Genomic DNA, 21,005 nt, shown 5'->3' with positions numbered 1-21,005 from the left:
TGGATCAGACACAGCAGTGCTGCTGCTGCAAAGTGCACCTATACAGTAAGTGGAGCTGATAAAATGGACAGTGAGTGTAGAAACAAGGAGGTGGACAAAATGTTATAAGTGATCAGTGTATAGTCCATTGTACATTGTGTATTGTATATAACTGTAACTAAATACTGCTTTGTCAACATCTAAACCGTCTTATCACTACCCAGAATGAAGTCACACGCATATATGTAAACGTATTCATGTGTGTTGAGGTATATTATCTCCATTTCTGTTATCTTTATATTTTCTACTGATGCTATTACCCGTCATTTAGGCACAATTTGGTAAAAAACCATAAGAAAACGTATCACTCAATGTGTAATACACTGCATGCACAACATGACTAGTAGTAGAAAACAAATTCAGCTCATCTGTGTTCCACTAGGACTTGAAACAGTTTTACCACAACTGTGTTCTGCCCTTCAGATATCAGTCTAAAAGTATTCCAAAGAACTAAATTTGGATGTTCCACTAAGAAACTGATTAAAAGAGATGGAGAGAGAGAGAGAGAGAGATGGAGATGGAGTGAGGTCAAGTTCTCTATGAAGACTTTCCTGTGTCTCAGTTCAGAACACTATAGATCACTATAGATCACTACAGATCACTACAGAACACTATAGATCACTATAGAACCCTACAGAACACTACAGAACACTACAGAAACCACAGAACACTATAGAACACTATAGATCACTACAGATCACTACAGAACACTATAGATCACTATAGATCACTACAGATCACTACAGAACACTATAGATCACTATAGAACCCTACAGAACACTACAGAACACTACAGAAACCACAGAACACTACAGAACACTACAGAACACTACAGAACACTACAGAAACCACAGAACACTATAGAACACTACAGAGCACCGCAGAAAACTACAGAACACCACATAAAACTACAGAACACCACATAAAACTACACAACAGCACTGAACACTACAGAAAACTACAGAACACTGTAGAACACTACAGAACACTACAGAACACTACAGAACACTACAGAACACCACAGATCACCACAGAAGACTACAGAACACTACAGAACATCACTGAACGCTACAGAAAACTACAGAACACTGTAGAACACTACAGAACACCACATAACACTACAGGACACCACAGGACACTCTAGAAGACTACAGAACACTACAGAACAGCACTGAACACTACAGAAAAATACAGAACACAATAGAACACTAGAGAACACCACTGAACACCGCAGAAAACTACAGAACACCACATAAAACTACAGAACACCTTATAAAACTACAGAACAGCACTGAACACTACAGAAAACTACAGAACTCTGTAGAACACCACAGAACACCACAGAACACCACAGAACACCACAGAACACCGCAGAACACCGCAGATAAGTACAGAACACCATGTAACAATACAGAACACCACTGAACACTACAGAACACCACTGAACACCACAGAACACCACAGAACACCACAGAACACCGCAGAACACCACAGAACACCACAGAACACCACAGAACACCACAGAACACTACAGAACACCACTGAACACCACTGAACACCACAGAAAACTTCAGAACACCACAGAACACTACAGAACACCACAGAACACCACAGAACACCACAGAACACCACTGAACACTACAGAAAACTACAGAACACCACATAACACTACAGAACACCACTGAACACTACAGAAACCACAGAACCCTATAGAACCCTACAGAACACTACATAACACTACAGAACACCACTGATCACCACAGAAGACTACAGAACACTACAGAACATCACTGAACGCTACAGAAAACTACAGAACACTGTAGAACACTACAGAACACCACATAACACTACAGGACACCACAGGACACTCTAGAAGACTACAGAACACTACAGAACAGCACTGAACACTACAGAAAAATACAGAACACAATAGAACACTAGAGAACACCACTGAACACCGCAGAAAACTACAGAACACCACATAAAACTACAGAACACCTTATAAAACTACAGAACAGCACTGAACACTACAGAAAACTACAGAACACTGTAGAACACTACAGAACACCACATAACACTACAGGACACCACAGGACACTCTAGAAGACTACAGAACACTACAGAACAGCACTGAACACTACAGAAAAATACAGAACACAATAGAACACTAGAGAACACCACTGAACACCGCAGAAAACTACAGAACACCACATAAAACTACAGAACACCTTATAAAACTACAGAACAGCACTGAACACTACAGAAAACTACAGAACTCTGTAGAACACTACAGAACACCACAGAACACCACAGAACACCGCAGATAAGTACAGAACACCATGTAACAATACAGAACACCACTGAACACTACAGAACACGACTGAACACTACAGAACACCACAGAACACCACATAACACTGCAGAACACTACAGAAAACCACAGAACACCACAGAACACCACAGAACACTACAGAAAACTTCAGAACACCACAGAACACCACAGAACACTACAGAAAACTTCAGAACACCACAGAACACTACAGAACACTACAGAACACTACAGAACACCACAGAACACCACAGAACACCACAGAACCCTACAGAACCATACAGAACACAATAGAACACTACAGAATCCTGCTGAGAGAAGAACGCAAATGTGTTTGTGTATGTGTGAGGTCCAGACTGTTATTGCTGAAAGAACCTTACATTTTTCATGATTTCATATGGGTCATATGAACTGGTGGCTACTGAGACAGTTATTGCAGAGTTGGTAGAGAGAGCGAGAGAGCAAGAGAGAGAGAGAGAGAGAGAGAGAGAGAGAGAGAGAGAGAGAGAGATGAAGACACAAAATGCACAGTGGTGTATTATACTTGCTAAGGGGGGTAAGACAGAGAGAAGCAGAGAGGCAGAGAAAGTGAGAGAGTGAGAGAGTGAGAGAGAGCGAGAGAGAATGCATTTTCACTAGGGTAGATCTGTGTTTTAATGAGGTCATGATCAGGTCCGTGAACATGCTGAGATAACATGTCCAGATAGTCCAGATACTACACACACACACACCCACCCACACACACACACACACACACACACCCACACACACACACACAGTCTGTGTTGTGATTGTGGGGTTGTTTCTGGGCTCCAGCAGGGCAAAGTTGGCTGATGGGGAAGATACGACTGGGATGATAATAAGGGTCCATGTGTGTGTGTAGAATGATGGCTATCGCAGTGTAGAGAGCCTTCAAGGCCTCAGATCAGTGAACTGCAGTGATAGGAACATTTTGTGGGTCTCTCCCTCTCTCCCTCTCTCCCTCTCTCTCTCTCGGTCTTTACCTTAACAAAGAGACCTCCTTTATTCCATTGCAGTCATCCAGAAAGAACCAAGATGTTGTCTCACTCAAACACAAGACCCATTACCACATTTTCTCTCTCACACACACACACACACACACACACACACACAGTGAAGATGTGATACACACGACTGTAAATTAGTTCAGGCATCATGCATCATTCCTCTGTGAATGCACGCACAAACATGCAGCAGTGATTTTAATCTGGAAGAGCAGTCCTTTCTCACTGAAAACAGGGCTGTCTGCTCTGCAACTGCTGAATGTCTCCCTCAGAAAAGTTAGTGCTATTTTTCATATTTTAATTAGAATCAGAACGTTGCAGACAAGCCTTACAGAATATTGTCAAAAATCCACTGAACCAGAGTGAATTGAAATTGCAGTTTAGAGTGGCTAAATAATGTTGTGTTTCCAGCACGAAGTACACAAACCATGTACCTGAGTTAAAGTAGAGATACCCAAGGTAAAATATCACTCCAGTAAAAGTAGAAGTTCCTCCCTTAGGCCTCCACTTGAGTAAAAGTACAGACGTATTTCCCTTCAAATGTGCTTAAGTGTTGAAAGTGAAAGTGCTAAAAGATTAATTATAGCTTTAATTAATCAATTAATTTTAGGTGAAAGTCCTCCAGCGTCTCTCTTGGTAAACCAGTATTTTAATAGAACGTCATTAATTAGTGACGCTGACGTCTATTAAAATGATCAGAAGCACAAAACACTGAAGGTAAACAGTTTCCATCAGGGAGAACCGAGTGGCCATGAAATAACTTTCTGTAAACAGGCAAAGCTTCAGTTTAGGATTTATACGCAACTTAGTTACAAGTTAGGGTTTAATAAAAGTGTGCTTTAAACGCAGGTTCACAAAGGAGTTTTCCTTAACTATATTGCATCTATAGGTCTCTGTTCATGGACATGAACTAGCCAAAACAAATTTACTATAAAATGAAATGGTGTTTGTATAAATTCAGAAAACAGACACGTCATTCACAACTGCTTATGTGTACATATGTTATGTTTGTATGCACACATAAGCCAAAACAGATTTCATGTAATGTATTGGAGTAAAAATGAAGATATTTGACTTCGAAATGTAGTGGAGGGATGTGAAGTCACCCAAAATGGAAATACTTCAGTACACCACTGGTTTCCAGTATAAAATGCTCCACTATCAAGCTGGACAACATTAATGTAGTATAGGAACTGCGACTACTAAATGTATATAATTCGACTCAAACAGGCTCTGTAATTCCATATTTTGACGGAGATTGTCCGTGCACTGCTATTTTTCATTAGGTTGAATGCATTTTTATTTAAGTTTGAATGAACAGTGCTGATGTGCCTAATACACTCACACACAGCACTGCTATGCACAGATGATTTCAGTGTCACTGCTGCAGTGAGAGTGGAACAACTCACGTAATCGGTGGTCAGCAATGGCTCCTGTGGTGGTCCTTTTCCACTGATGGATGGTGTGTGTGGGGAGGTGATAAACGGCAGCAACAGATGGACTACAGTCAGTAATAAGATGTGTGCCTGTATGGTAGGTGTTTCTGTTAAAAGGTAGGAGGAGGGAAGGAAGAGATTCAGTGTGTAACTGCTTTTGCCTGCTAGAGCCCCAGATGTTATTTTGATAGTGAATCTGAAAATGTGAATTAAGAGAAAAAGTGAATGCTTTTTAGACATTGAATCTAAGACGTTTTAAACCGTTCAAAATTCAGTTTCAGATAGTATCATAGATTCAAACGACTACCATACAAATTCAGATTTTTCAATTAAATCCAAATTTCTAATGGCATGAACCTAACCCCATACATAATGTACTGGCCAATCAGCATTAATCCAATGTGCTGGGATGCTACTTAGTATAATAACAGGAGAAACTGCCCGCAGAGAGAGAAACTATGATGATCACAAGCAATTGTAGTTGTCAGTGACTGGAAACGTCTTCCTGATGGGAGGGTTAGACAGTGCGGCTTGTTTTTTTTGGGGGGGGTAGCCTTTGTAAAGTTGTGATGCCCACAGTAATCCAGTCAAATGCGCAAAACTGCTTTTTGTCCTAGATTGACTGGAAATCACTGTAAATCACGGCTGCTGGTAAGAGCTTTTCTCCAGAGTGCTGGCCTGGGCATGGTGTAATGTTGGGCAGAATCATGGAGAAGGTTTGTCAGGCTGTTTCTGCAAGCCTGTTTCCTCTCCGTGAAGGGAAAATTAGCCAAGCTCCACTGAATTCCTACACCAACCGTTTCCCAAAGACATCCATTTCCCCGAACTGTGCCAAACACACTGCTTTCTCTGAGCTTTCATTGCAGTATGAACCCTTTCCTTCCCCCTTTCTGTCAGGGTCCAGGGTGTATTTTGTCCTCGCTGGTGATGGCTCGCTCTGCACGGCGTGCATGCGTTGCTGGGCAGAACGCGTTTTTGCTTCATTAGCGTTAGCACGAGGCTAATTGGAGGATGTTTTTGAGTTAATGGGGAATCCTTGAGTGCTGTCAGTCACGTAATGAACTTTGTCAACAGAGGAAACACCCTCTTCCTGCAGGGTGTGCGAGGTATCCGCCGTCAGCAGATAAAGAGAGAGCGAGCAAGAGAGAGTTTTACAGGCTGGTAATTTATTATAGGCTTTTTTACAGGAGAGAGCATGAATCATAAAGCTGAAAGTTTTACTCCTGCAGACTCCGAAAGGCATGCAGCAGTCCAGGTCACCGCAGAGGAACGGCTGTGTTTTTCTGACACTGGGCATGAATTAAACAGTAATGAAGTGCAGGTGTGTGTGTGTGGTGGAGTGTGTGCACCTGGGCTGTTTTTTTTTTCTGTTCTTTCAGAATCAGAACCAGAATCAGTTTTATTTTGCCAGATTACACAGGCAAGGAATTTATCCTGGCATGTTTAACACATAGCACACTAGAAAGTTTAAGTAGGCACACTAGACTGTTAACAGATGTACAGGACAAATACAAAATATAATAAAGGGCCCAAGTTCTAGGTATTAACTGTTTTCTCCTTAGGTCCACTTTTGATATGATTTGAGTTTATATACCTCAACAGGTAATTTCCAGCTTATCCCCTATAGAATTACGCAGACTTTGTTTTGTTCTCTCTTTAGGACTGATTTGATTGGCTGCCTCATTTATAAAGCAGTCTGGGCTGAAACACTTCTTATAACGTCAGTGTGAGTGGGTGGGGCTAACTGCTGTAGGCTGAACACCTGGAGAGATGATGTGGATATATCACAAAAACAATGAATTTAAAATTGCTACACTAAAAGTAAGCAGCAACTAGCTATTTAGCTATGAGTCATGCATAATTATGCTACAGCATTTTGGTACAGGTGTAGCTGCAACATTGCATTGAGATACAGTGACTTATATTACTTACCTCATAAATTGCAACACAGATCTGCCAAAATACAAACAATAAATTGGCCAATTGACGATTTTGTTTTCTTTGATTTCTGCCAAATTCCAAAAAGGCACAAAACCACAGCCAGGATAGCAAGAAAGGTTACCACTAGCCCTAGATCTTCACTATGGCTCTGCATATCACACAGCTCCTTTCCCAAAAATGGAGCCAGTGACTGCTGCCACAGTATTTAGTTGGACATTACTGTTCAAACAATTTGAGTTAGTTTGATAACCGAATTTCAAATGTTCATGGCCATGCTTTCTTTCATGATAGTCTGTGCTGACAATACAGGAGCACTTTGAGAGAGTTGCACCTGACGTAGGACTGTGGTACAGTTTTCAGCCTCTACTCTGCCTTGTCATTGGATTTTTTCAGCCAATAGGCAGGTACTGTGAAAGAGTGATGAAAGCTTATTAAATTGTGGATCCATCCATCCATCCATCCATCCATTTTCTAAGCCGCTTCCCCACAGACAGTCACTCACACCCAGGGGCAATTTAGCATGTCCAATTGGCCTGACTGCATGTCTTTGGACTGTGGGAGGAAACCGGAGAACCCGGAGGAAACCCACGCAGACACGGGGAGAACATGCAAACTCCACACAGAGAGGACCCCAGTCACCCGGCCGGGGAATCGAACCCAGGCCCTCCTCGCTGTGAGGCGACAGCGCTACCCACCGCGCCACCGTGCCGCCCGTAAATTGTGGATGTGCTTGAATTTCAATGGAGCATAATCATGTGAATCATCAGTTGATAATCAGAGAAAAATATTTATTATCAGTAGATCTTTTAAGGCCAGTATCAGAGGATAAAAGTGATGACTGCATGATCGACATCTTACTTTGTAAAAATCTAGGTTGAAGCTGTTCAGCCTGTAGATTTGAGTGTGTTTGTTTTTGTTTTGTGTATTTGCATTTATCTGATTCTCCTTAGTGACTGGTTTGTGATTTAAGCAGATCGTTGGACAGTGTGACGGACAGCTTAGTGTTGGCCAGGTGGACGTGCTGTGTAGGCTGCAGCTGTTTGGCTGTTGTGCGTTTCAGTGTAACTTGATCTGTCCAGACAGACCCCCACGTCCAGACACAGTTTAACACCACAGGCGGGCAAATAAAGGCCAAACACACACCTGCTCATGCCAACCTGCAGCACACACCAATATAACACTGCCTATCTGTCTGTCTCTTTTTAAGTCTGTCTGCCTCTCTCTTTCTCTCTCTCTCTCTCTCTCTCTCTGTCTCTCTCTCTCTCTCTCTCTCTCTCTCTCTCTCTCTCTCTCTCTCTCTCTCTCTCTCTCTCTGTGTCTCTGTCTCTTGTTGGTCTGGACCACTGCTAAACACTAACTTGCTCCGTCTGTCTTGCCAATCTCCCTCTCTTTCTTCCACACACACACACAAACACAATTTGACAATGTCTGTAAAAAATGTGCAAGCTGATCCATTAACAGGGTCTGTAGAAGACCAAATGAGGACAATACAATGAGCACATGCTGTGTATTTTACATATGCCTTAATGAATATACAATTTAGGGCGTCTTCCAAAGGGTCAAAAATATAGGGATGGTCAGTGCATTTGAATTTAGCACCTGCAGTGCGATTTACTAAGCCTGAAAGTCATTTTAAGAATGATGATGTGTGGATAAATTCGTATCTTATAGGGTCATGTAATAATCTACTGCATGTCTCATACATGGCTGCTCTTTTGCTGCACTTTTATAGTTTAGTCTAATATTGTTTTGTGTTTTTGGTGTTTAAAATACTCATTTTTGTACAAAATATGTATAAAATGAAGTCTGTTGTCCATATATACTGCATTACTCAAATGATCGGACTTGCTCACTCAAAAAAAAAAAAAACTAACAATAAATGAAAGTGATAAAAAAAACAGAAATCTGCTGCACACCTGACAGTGTTGGTGGTGGAGTCCAGTGGAGACCAGCAAAAGTTAGATTTGAAAAAACAAACTCCCAAATGGAATTCATATTTGAGCAAAATGTACGTAACGTGCTGTGCTGTCTTTCTCTGCAACTTGAAATGCCTGGAACGCTCTGGTCTGTTACCGCAAATTGCAGAGTTTAGGCCCCAGCTACTCAGCTCTTGCACCCTACCCACCTGATTAAAAATGAAATAATGCAAGAAGAAGTAAGATCTGGTCAGTACCTGATTGCAGAAGCTACACTTGAAAAGACAGGTGTACATGTGTTATGTATTGATCAGGTGAAGATTTAATCATGATTGGATCATTTAAAGGTTCTATATCATGGGAAAACGATTTTTCCTCAGTTTTTTTTATACTAAAATAGTTTGATGTACAATATAAACAATCACAAACATTCACTCCCCAGTCCATACAGTACCCACACAGAACCAACCTGAATCACAGTGGTGCCTTTATCGGATACAACATGTGTAGAGACACTTTAATGACCTCGTCATTACCTCTAGGACCCAGAGACATTCAGGAGAAATGTACATAGGACAAAACATACTGGTTTTTCTTTATCGATTTTTGAAAACAGCGTTCACTTCTTTGTTGAGAAAAAAAGAGCCGGAATTCCTCTTTTGGGTATGACTCAGACAGAATGACGACTCGTCCTCTGAGGTCTGTGGAGCATGCGTTATGCTGATGGATTGAGTTCATTGGGCCTTAGTGGGCTGTTTGTGCTCATCAGTGACTTGTAGTCATCTGTAAAGTGTGTGTGTGTGTGTGTGTGTGTGAGAGACAGAGAGAGAGCTGGCCAAAATAATTTGCTTCTCACCTTCCACCAGCCGCTTCGGCTGTCATGACTGTGTTTGTGCCTCACTGTGTTTATGGTGTTATGACTCATTTTTCTTGGAGTGTTTTGTGTCTGATTCTGAAATTCCACAATTTTTACAATCGGGGGAGTTTGTACTTACACACGTGTGTGTCTCTCTCTCTCTCTCTCTCTCTCTCTCTCTCTCTCTCTCTCTCTCTCTCTCTCTCTCTCTCTCTACATTTCACTCTCCCTTGCTTTGTTTCTCATTTCTTTCTTTCGCTCACTTTCTTACTCTCTCTCATTTACTCTCTCTGTCTCTCACAAACTCTTTCTCTCCCTGTTTACTCTCTTTCTCTCTATTGTCTCGTTCTTTCTCTCCAGCTCTTAATCTCTCCCTCTCTTTCTTCTCCTCCTCTCACTCCTCCTTCTCCCTCTCGTCTCTCTTTCTTTTCTTATCTATGTCTCTTTATTCTCCGTTATTATTCTGCACACTGAGCGCAGTGTGTATCTCCGTCTCTGTTTCAGGTTGTTAATTTAGGTTTTTTTGCTGGTTTTATCCTCTCTCCGGTGGGGGAGGCTTTTCTGAGGTCAGACACTTAACAGAAACTTTCCGCGACAAACACGATTAAGTGAAGACAAAGAGGAAAAAAGACACAGATTCAGAAAAGAATAAAACGCAATGCTTATGGGACTCCTGCTCATGTGCATCTGTGTGTGTGTGTGTGTGTGTGTGTGTGTGTGTGTGTGTGTGCCAAACCCTTGCTGTGATAAGGACTTCGTAATTTCTTCCACTCTCCTCTTTCCACATCTCTCTCTCTCTCTTTCTCACTCTGTTATGATTATTGCAGCTTTTTTATGAGCTCATTGCTAAACACTCAGATTTGCCCCAGCCTTCCTACACACACACTCACACACAGTGGGGAGACACTCATTGGGTGCTCATGAATACAGATCTATAAAGGCTCTCGCATTGGGTGCAGGTTAACCCAGCTGCCAAAAAAATGCTCTTTCTTTCTATCTGTCTTTCTGCTCTCTTTCTCTCTCTCTCTCCTTTCTCTCTCTCTCTCTCTCTCTGTCTTTCTGCTCTCTTTCTCTCTCTCTCTCCTTTCTCTCTCACTCTCTGTCTCTCTCTCTCTCTCTCTCTCTCTCTCTCTCTCTCTCTCTCTCTCTCTCTCTCTGTCAGTGATCTGTCACTCGGCTCTGTGTGTAAAGTCCATTACTGAGAGGTTAGTTAGAGACACTCTATTCATCAGGAGTGAACAACGCGACGTTTCACTGTGTATCAGTGCCGTTTAAATCTCGGGAGCATATGAGCACGTGGTAAATATCTTTTACGATGTCCGTCTTCAGCAGAGATACACTGATGCCCACTGAAAGAAATCTCTTCATGAAAAGGTGCGCTCAGTTTGTCTGCCTTGTCCCCTAATACATAGACACAGCTTTGTGTGCTTTAAAGTGATATGAAGAGGATGTTTTTTAATAAATAATGATTTGACAGTTTTCCCACTACCCTTTTTTCTCATTACCCCTTTAAGATTAATGACAGAAAATCTCAAAAGTATGTCTGTGCTGTCATCATATTTATTTATTGTGTAAAAAACATGATCTAATAAAGCTGAATATTTATGGATTCTGCTTTATTTTTATTATAAAACCATTTTGAGCAAGAAAACGAATCATCTTTATGTTTTGGTTGCCTGTCATATGTTTACAGTAAAACTGTTTACAGTGGGGGAAACAGGGGGAGCCTATCCCAGCAGTCTTCGGGCAGAAGGCAGGATACACCCTGGACAGGTCGCCAGTCCATTGCAGGGCAGCACTCCTCAGTCATGCTTATAATAGACAATTCCATGATAATGCAGCTGCCTAAAAACCATCCAGTGAACAACGTAAGCAATCAGCATTATGGTTGTATTGAGAAGAACAATCAAATAAATTCATCAAGAAACACAAAAGAGGCAGAAAAGTAAAGTTTGTTAGTACAGATAGTGTAACTACTGTTGAGTAACTCCTCAAAAAGTAATTGAAATACTTCTCTCAAACTGTAATGGGATTACATTACTTATTACTTCTTAAAAAAGGTAATCTCACTACTCATTACTTAATTTCTACATTACTCCATAATCTATTTGTTCCACTATATTGGCAGAGCATATTTCTCAAAGCAAACCAAATTATCTGCGAAAGTGGTGGGATAATTTCACTTAATAAAATAACTTCAGGCAAGTAAAACAATGTCTGGAAGTCGTTAAATAATCTTATATTATTCTTATAACCATCTCAAAATGTAGTTTAAATGTTTAAAAATGTGCATCCAGGGGGCCCCATTCCAGACCTCTGTCTAAATACCTCTAAATCCACCCTGACTGCTTCCAAAACAATGTAAAGTGCAGTCTGAACATGCCTGCACATTCAGAAACTATCACAGTGCATCCAACAATAAAGGCATCACAGAGCTTCTTTTATACAGTGATAGAGAACAGGGTAACACACAGAATACTCAAAAGCTGATCCATTTAACCATGACCAGAACAAAATGACCAAAGCACTAAACACTGGGCCGATTTGAATGAATTAAAGGGGACAGTCGTGAAGTTTCTGAACGTTTATACTGATGCGATGTTTGAAGGGTTGATTGATTAGCCGCTTTACAAGGAAGAGGCCTTAGTGTCTGCGTGTGCTGTACTGTACATCTTTGATCATGCTGTATGTGTCTTGTTAACTCTTTAACTCTATTAGACTGAGAATCAGTCTTGTGGAGCCGACAGAAAGAGGACGAAGCATGAAAGAGAATAAAAGCGTGTGATAGCATTGACCTTTTCCCCTTGAGATTTAGGTGCTTATGTCTCTGGATCTCTAAATATCTACACTGAAGCTTATTTTAAAGAGATAAAATCAAATTGACATCATTTGCCAATGAATTGTGATTGTGAGACGTATTGGCAATTTTGGCAGTGTTTTACTTAACTGTGAAATAACCGTGCTATAAACATATTGAGGCATATGTCAATGCTGTCATGAGTTGTCATGATGGATTATTTCCAGTGATATTCAAAATGTATCGTTACAAGTCATGACAGCATTTGACCACTGCCTTTATAATAATAATAATAATAATAATACATTTTATTTAGTAATGGCGCCTTTCAAAGCACTCAAGGACACCTTACAACGGTTAAAAGAAGAATGGTAGAGTATAAAAGAGGATAAAAAACAAAAAACAAATAAACAGATAAACAAATCAACATACATTCAAATACTTTCAACCAGACGAGAAACAAGACAAACAGAGAAAAGTGAAGATGAGGAATCAGGAGTATGCAAGTGTGAATAGATGGGTTTTAAGCCGAGATTTGAAGGTAGTTAGACAATCAATATTGCAAATTTGGGTAGGAAGGGTGTTCCAGAGAGATGGGGCAGAGTGGCTGAAGGCTCTAGTTCCCACGGTGGACAAGCGGACTGGAGGGAGAGTGAGCTGGCCAGCTGACGAGGATCGGAGGGTGCGAGCAGGACTGTATGTCTTAAGGAGATCAGAGATATAAGAGGGAGCAAGTTCCTGCTGATAGTGTTATATAGCAGTGTTCACGTATCACTATGGTGTAGATACATAGAACAAGCGACATATAAAATACAAAGACTTTCTTCCTCCCTCTGCCTTTCTCTCTCTCTCTCTCTCTCTCTCTCTCTCTCTCTCTCTCTCCTTCTATTAGGCTTCAGATGTCTTTAAGCTCTTGGTATTATTTGTGCTGTTAAACAGCATAGCTGTTTCTCAGCCACTGTGACTTTATCAGCAAGTGTTTCACATGAACAACTCAATGATAAAGAGCAACAATCAGTGTGAGTGACGCTGTGGTAATTACCAAGGAACAGTCAACACAGCAAGCGGCTCCCACTGTGCTTCAGAACATGTAGAGTCAAAATATGTGAGACAGGGGAGGACAGAGGAGGAGAGGAGAGCAGACTGAGACATTGTGGGACATTATAATAGCACTGATGTTGATGGAAAAATACAGGGACTCTGTGTTAGTCTTGTGTTGTGAAGGCACTCTTGGTCTTATCACGCACCGATCACACCCTTAGTAATAATAATAATAGTAGAAAATAATAAAGGAAGTTGAGAAATTTGAGAAACAGTATACATAAAATATGCTTAAATAAAAATATACTTAAATAAAAAATACCAATATACATCGTCTTTTTTCCCCTCTGGCTGTTGGTTTTAACCTGTTCTCTCCTGGTTCGCTCCCTCCAGGTAGCACTGCATCTGAGGCCAATCCAGTCTCTTTCTGTTCACCACAAGCCGCTGGTGTTTCTCCTGAACTCGCCGCAGCCCGTCCTGTGGAAGCTCCATACGGAGAAACTCGTCCCTGGAGTCAGGCGAATCTTCCACGTGAGTTTGAATGATCACTTTGTTTTCTTTCTTACGCATTCATCATGGGCTAATGGAAAAATCCCATTCACTCTAACAGGACACTGAGGGGTTCATCTCATGTATGCATTTGAATAAATTATTTTATGTATTTATATTTCAAAATTTAATTTAGGTAGTGGTTTTACATTAGACATTGTCACAAAGTAGCTTTACAGAGAGAAACCAGGTCCAGGCCCCCCATGAGCAAGCCAGTGGTGATAATGCCAGGGAAACTCCCTAAGAGCAAGAGGAAGAAACCTTGAGAGAAGCCCAGACTCAAAACAATAACACAACAGTAATATGAACAGAGAAGAAGGTTTACCCATTATTTTTGTATGAATGTTAAAGGTCACACTGTCAGGATAGGTGAGGTGTAGTGGTTTTCTCATTAAATTGAATGGAATTCATGTAAATCTTGTCCAGCCTAGCAACAGCAGCCGCAGGAGAATACATTTGTGGGTGAGGCATAGACAGTTAAGTCCTAAATATGTTTCCTCAACCTAAACGTTGAGCACACAAGCATTAGATGCACCTGTAGAAGTGCGTGTGGAGCTTGTTACCTGTACACATCACTGTAAACATCTAGAATTTTTAGCATGATGTCACATTTACACTGCTATAAATTTGTGCATCCCCAGTCACACTTTATTTGGATGGTCCCCTACAGATGATCTACAGCTACCTGCATTTTTCATAAACTTTCTGGTTGTCCTTAGTTGATTATCAACAACGTTATGGTTAGGGTTCGGTTTAGGAGCAGGTGTAGGTTTTGCCTTGAGGTTACGCTTGGGGTTCGGTTTAAGGTTAGGGATAGATTTAATAGAATATTTCTCCCTCAACTTTGTGTTTTGTTGTATTTAGAAGATATTTATTTGAATGTTGGTTAAAGTTGGACTGAGCATCTACAAAGCATCTTCAGTGGGCCATCTTTATAAAGTGTTACCGTCTCCACAGCTTAAAACAGCTGGCTGTGTACATGCCAGTGCATAAAGACAGTAGGATCTTTAAGTGACTTTTACACTTGCCTGAAGTGCTTAAATCTTCAGATTGTTTGTTCAAATAGTTTTGAATGAACAAATGAGCATTTCCGTTGTTTTACTAGTAAAAAATAATTTAGGATTTTGAGTTATTTATGCATTTGCATATTTTTTTCATCTTGAACTCTGAATTGGTTGTTAATAACTGGTTTGTGCTGAATTAGAGCGTATATTTCACTAGGTGCAGGTGTATGACACAGTCAGCAGTGTAAAGATATGCTACTGTTATGCTTTGGTTCTAAAGCGTTAATCATTAGGCTTCAGACATTTGCTTGCATCTATTAGTGTCAGTTGCTTTATATATTTTGACTATCACATCCTCTGCTCTCCTGTAAATACACCAAACGGATCTGACTAGGTGTTCACAACAACTTCCTGATGTGTTATCATGAAATTCCGATAGCATGTGAAGGCAGATTTAGGCCTTTATCTCTCTACCTCTTTCTGTTCTTTCTCTCTCTGCCACATTTACTCTCACCCAGAGTCTCTCCGTAATGAATATTCAACGCCGGCGCAACAAACATGCTCAAACACTCGGCTCTTTTACGCTAGTTTCTCTTTCACAAACAAACATCACCCAACACCTGCCAGAAGTCTTTCCACTCCCGAAAAAGATGCATTCAGGTGTGTGTCTCTGGAGGAAAAACACACAGGAATACACATTCGCGTACACACACGAGCCATGCCAAGGTAACCATCCCTCTCAGACAGATGGGTGTGTAATTGCATCTGGCTGAGGCTCACAGGTTGCTACTGATTGCTGTGAGTCTGCAGACGGTAACTGGATGTTTGGCAGTCATATGGTTCTGTGGAAGTTGCAGCGATTAGCGCAAAGCTGAGGTTTAGCTGTTAGCCACAGCTATGCCCTGTTACCCTCCGCTTCTCGGGTGCTTTTCTGCCCCCACCTTTTCCAGAACCCCTCACTAGTTCAGCTCTCAGATGGAAAACATCACACTAGCACTGTTTAACTAACATTTGGGGAGCATGAAAACGCCCCTAATTGTGTCTGTGTTGTGTTTTTGCCACATACAAACACTTCAGCATGGCATGCTGATATTTCCATTACCAGCAGCCTGAAGACTTTCACAGTCCGCCTGTAAAAGACAGTGTCTCGCCTGTGGTCGTCATGGAGGCTGATTGGAAGCTGTTTTGTCTAAAGAAACCACTTTCACACCACTTTGGATGAAAACAGAATTGCCTGAGAGATAAACTATCAGTCCTATCAGCGCCACTTACAGTGATGTTTTTTTAAGGTGATGCTATTGAGGGAAACGGCTCCTCTGCTTCTCCCTCCCTAAACAACAACATGGCATGACCTGAGACATTTCCTTTCCTCTGCCTGGACTGAGGGGGGCACAAACCAGGGGGCTTTTTAGTCAGGAAAGCAGTAGCCCTTATGTAGAAGTTAGGAATGCAAATTCTGCCAAATTCTTTTTACTTCTAATCATTTACATGTACAGCATTTAGCAGACGCTCTTATCCAGAGCGACTTACAAGAAGTGCTTTGTCTGTCTAGAGAAAGTATCTTTGCTAGTTACCAATAGGTTAGAGAGAAAGACGGTCCTGAGCTCAGATACTGCTAGAAACACAGAGTCACTGTTGATACCCAGAAAAAAGGAACAGAGTTGAACACAGAACAGTGCAATGCAATAAAATACACTACACTACACTACACAGTGCAGTGCAATAAAATACAGTACATAAATGCATTACAATCAATGCTTAATTCGGTGCTCATTTAAATGCTGTGTTCATTCCACCACCTGGGCTCCAGTACGGAGAACATTCTCAACGCTCGTCTTCCACACGCCTTGAAGGATGGCGGGTCAAGCCGAGCTGTACCCGAAGCTCAAAGGGCTCGTGGTACAGTTAGAGATTTCACCATTGCCATTGAGCAGGTAGGGGCTGGTCCATTTTTGGCTTTGTAAATCTGATGTGTGCAGCTACAGGAAGCCAGTGAAGGGAGCGCAGCAGTGGGGTGAACTTGGGCAGATTGAAGACGAGCCGTGCTGCTGCATTCTGGATGAGTTGCAGAGGTTTGATGGACTGATGAACTCCAAGAGCGAGTTGCAGTAGTCAAGTCTTGAGATGACCAGAGACTGCACTAGCACCTGGGTGGCCTTTCGAGTGAGAAAGGGTCGGATCCTCTGGATGTTGTACAAGAGAAATCTGCATGAGTTAGGTTTGCGATGTGAGTCGAGAATGATAACTGGCCATCCAGAATCACACCAAGACGTCTTGCCTCTACAGATGGAACAATCAGAGAGATCTTGAATGAGATGGCAAGATCATGATGAGGACCTGTAGTTGCAGGGATGAATAGCAGCTCAGTCTTGCTAGGATTGAGCTTCAGGTGGTGAGCTGCAATCCATGAAGAGATGTCGGACCAGAGGTGGACGAAGTACACAAATCATATACTTGAGTTAAAGTAGAGATACCCAAGGTAAAATATTCCTCCAGTAAAAGTAGAAGTTCCTCCCTTTAGACCTCCACTTGAGTAAAAGTACTAAAGTATTTCCCTTCAAATGTACTTAAGTATAAAGTAAAAGTACTAAAAGAGTAATTCTGGCTCTGATCTGGTCCTGTTATCATTTTTATAACCAGACTGGCTTCATGAACTCATTTCAGGTGAAAGTCCTCCAGCGTCTCTCTTGGTAAACCAGTCTTTTAATAGAACGTCATTAATTAGTGACGCTGACGTCTATTAAAATGATCAGAAGCACAAAACACTGAAGGTAAACAGTTTCCATCAGGGAGAACCGAGTGGCTCTGAAATCACTTTTTACACACAAGCAAAGTTTCAGTTTCAGATTTATTTACAACTTAGTTCCAAGTTTAAGTTGAATAGAAACTGGCTTTAAACTCAGGATCACAGATGAGCTCCTTTACTATGTTGATCTGTAGGCGTCTGTTCATAAACATGAACCAGCCCAAACTAATTACCTATAAAATTAAAGTGTTTGTATGAATTCAGATAAAAAGAAACACGCCAGTCACGACTGCATATGTGGACATATTTCTATATTGTGGTCTATTTACAGGTTTGGTTAGTTCCATAATTGGTTTGTGCTTTTTTCATTTTGACATGTTACGTTTTTATACACACAAAATCCAAAAGGAACGACAGATTTCTCAAAATGTAGTGGAGTGCATTGACTGAAAGGGCTTTCAAAACAAATGTACAGGTGAGCTGCTTCTCACCTGGCATGACAGTAAAGACCACTTGACCTCTCACAAGCGTCATGCCACAAAACACTCTTGCAGCATTTTTCTTTCACGAAAAACAGCAATGTTCGCTTTGCGGACCATGTCATGCTTTTACTAGTGGAGTTGAAAGCTGTGCAGTTTGAAAGTCATTTCAGGCAGAAATGAAGAATCAGTATGGCTGGTGGCCCCCCAGCTGTGCAGTTTCCTGATAGCTCTCTCTGCCCACTGCTGCATTCTTGTGGCCCAGTATCAAAGATCCACAGTCTGGTACCAGCCTGCAGCCCAATGCCTGGGAAGCTCTGGTGTAGAGAATGCCACAATAGTAACAGCACTGTATCTCATACAGGATAAAAGTGGCCAACTGTGAGGTTTGGCATGATAGCAAGAGATTTGGCCCCAAGGCATGAGACTTGAGAATTAGGTGTAATGGGTATTTAAATGGGTTATGGGTATTTGTGTAGCTTTCTAGCTACATGAATCTTGACTGAGTCAGCTAATCATAGTTGATCAGCCAAGACATGTTTGATGTTCAAAATGTTTTCTTTAGTTTTGGCTAATGTAGCTAACAAGTGGTGGAAGCTTTTATACAACTGGTCATCTAGATTTGGTTGAGGGGAAAAGGAAATATTTTTTTGGTCTTGCTTTAAGCAGAAAACAGATCCTGTAGTCCTTCTCCTACAACAATGACATGGTATAATCCAAGGCATTTCCTTTCCACTGGCTGAATCGAGGAGGCACAAACCCGGGGGCTTTGGCTTGAGGTTTTGAGGCAGGCAACCCCCAAATAACCCACCATATTTAGTCAGGAAAGCAGCAGACCCTTTTCAGAAGGCTTAATGCTTTACTATCATCAGAAAATTGCATGATTTAGTCCGACTTTATGCCTGCTTGTATGCTCTTCCTGTCTAATACACACTGGTGAGTGCTTTCATGTAGCTTGTGGTTCGATGCAATAATCATTTTCAAATGTGCCTTAACACCATAGCATTCCTCAAGAATGTAGCATCAGGAGTTTGTATTATTTCCATATGTGGTGAAGTGTTCTGTTTGCCCGCTTGTTTTGTGGATGCAGATCAACTTTCCTGGAACACTGGAGGCAATATGCAGATTGTATATTGCCTCCAGTGTTCCAGGAAAGTTGACATCACCTTTTTATACACACAGAGCATGATCGATAACATCTTCCCAACGTCCTTATTGACTAGTGAAGAGAGATCAAACATGACTACACTCTTACATGCTCTCTGAATGATTTCCCCTGACTTTTACAACAAGAACTTTACATTAAATCTTCCCACCAATCTCCATCCGCTCTCAGAGGCTTCGTGAAAGCTTACTGGTTGACATATCTGTCCATCATCACCTATGTGTATGTATGTAGGGGAGAGGATTATATCTGGGTATAGGAGCCTGACCCACGGCGTGTTTTCAGTTCTGTTCCCTATAGCGCAACCCAAGCATGGGGCAAAACATTTCAGACAAACCAAACCCTGAACTGCAGTTACGCTTGGTCTGAAAGAGAGGCTCCAGTTTGCAAAGTGAATAATCCTGTATGAGCCAAATGGAGGGAATTAAAGACCACGCTACTTTGCTAATTGCACTATTTCCTGCAGGGTATACTTGAGGGCTATACTTCATGCAAATACCTTTTGGAAACTGTGGTGTTTCTGAAGAGAACAAAGTGGAATTGGCCCAAGCAGGCTAGATATCCAGTATTTGAGATGTTGTAAAATATTTTTACCTACTTTGTTTACTAAAGAAAGTTTACTGGTTAGAAATTTAATAAAGAAGCACCTTGACAATAGAAAGACAATAGAAATATAGAAAAGAGAGACGCTTGAATAGGGCTGGGCAAAGTGACCATTCATATTGTTACCATGAAGAATGATGTCACAATACAGTGCAATATGCTTCTCTGACCATATTGTACATATAGTCAGTACTTGCAGAACGCCAGCTGCATGTTTCATTATAAAGAGCAAAATTAGTCCCATTTAACTGAATTTAGTGCAGCACAGTGAGCCAAATATCCATCCATCCATCCATCCATCCATCCATCCATTTTCTAAGCCGCTTCTCCGTCAGGGTCGCGGGGGGATGCTGGAGCCTATCCCAGCAGTCATCGGGCGGAAGGCAGGATACACCCTGGACAGGTCGCCAGTCCATCGCAGGGCAGACAGACAGACACAGACAGTCACTCACACCTAGGGGCAATGTAGCATGTCCAATTGGCCTGACTGCATGTCTTTGGACTGTGGGAGGAAACCGGAGAACCCGGAGGAAACCCACGCAGACACGGGGAGAACATGCAAACTCCACACAGAGAGGACCCTGGCCGCCCGGCCGGGGAATCGAACCCAGGCCCTCCTCGCTGTGAGGCGACAGCGCTACCCACCACGCCACCGTGCCGCCCCTGTGAGCCAAATATTGCATAAAAAATATTGTATTGTAAAAATTAATGTTGTGATGTATTGTGTATCATGAAAATTTCTTGAAGTATCATGATATTCTGTTTTTGCCATATCACCCACCTCTATGCTTATGGTCTACGTGTACCACACTCAAAGGAATACATATTACTTATTAACCGGCTTCCTTATGATTGGTCAGTTTGAATTTAACCAATCAGGTTGCTAATTCTTAATATACATTTTGCGATACATGAGCTGAAATCAAACGCATATTTTTTTCCTATTACTTTGTTGCTCCTCTGCTGTTATTAACAGCAATCCTTTCTACAAGAAAGATATGAGCATCTGTCAGGAGTCATACATTAAAACAGGCAGATTATTGGACAGCACAGCAGGATGTGCTGCTAGAAGAAGAAGA

The 21,005-nt window shown here is 41.5% G+C and overlaps 1 protein-coding gene across 2 annotated transcripts in view; it reads left to right on the top strand.

Moving 5' to 3' along the window:
* tgfbr3 (transforming growth factor, beta receptor III) overlaps positions 1 to 21,005 on the top strand; it is a 155,806-nt gene that overhangs the window by 75,450 nt on the left and 59,351 nt on the right. For both annotated transcript variants that reach the window (XM_037534984.1, XM_017715571.2), the window contains exon 4: positions 13,774 to 13,911. In XM_037534984.1, coding sequence (XP_037390881.1) covers positions 13,774 to 13,911 — 138 coding nt within the window. The remainder of the gene's footprint in view (positions 1 to 13,773; positions 13,912 to 21,005) is intronic.

Source organism: Pygocentrus nattereri, chromosome 26, assembly GCF_015220715.1.
Source record: "Pygocentrus nattereri isolate fPygNat1 chromosome 26, fPygNat1.pri, whole genome shotgun sequence".
Lineage (NCBI taxonomy): Eukaryota > Metazoa > Chordata > Actinopteri > Characiformes > Serrasalmidae > Pygocentrus > Pygocentrus nattereri.
Note: the sequence above shows the minus strand (reverse complement) of the source record. Positions and strands in the feature narration are given on the sequence as shown.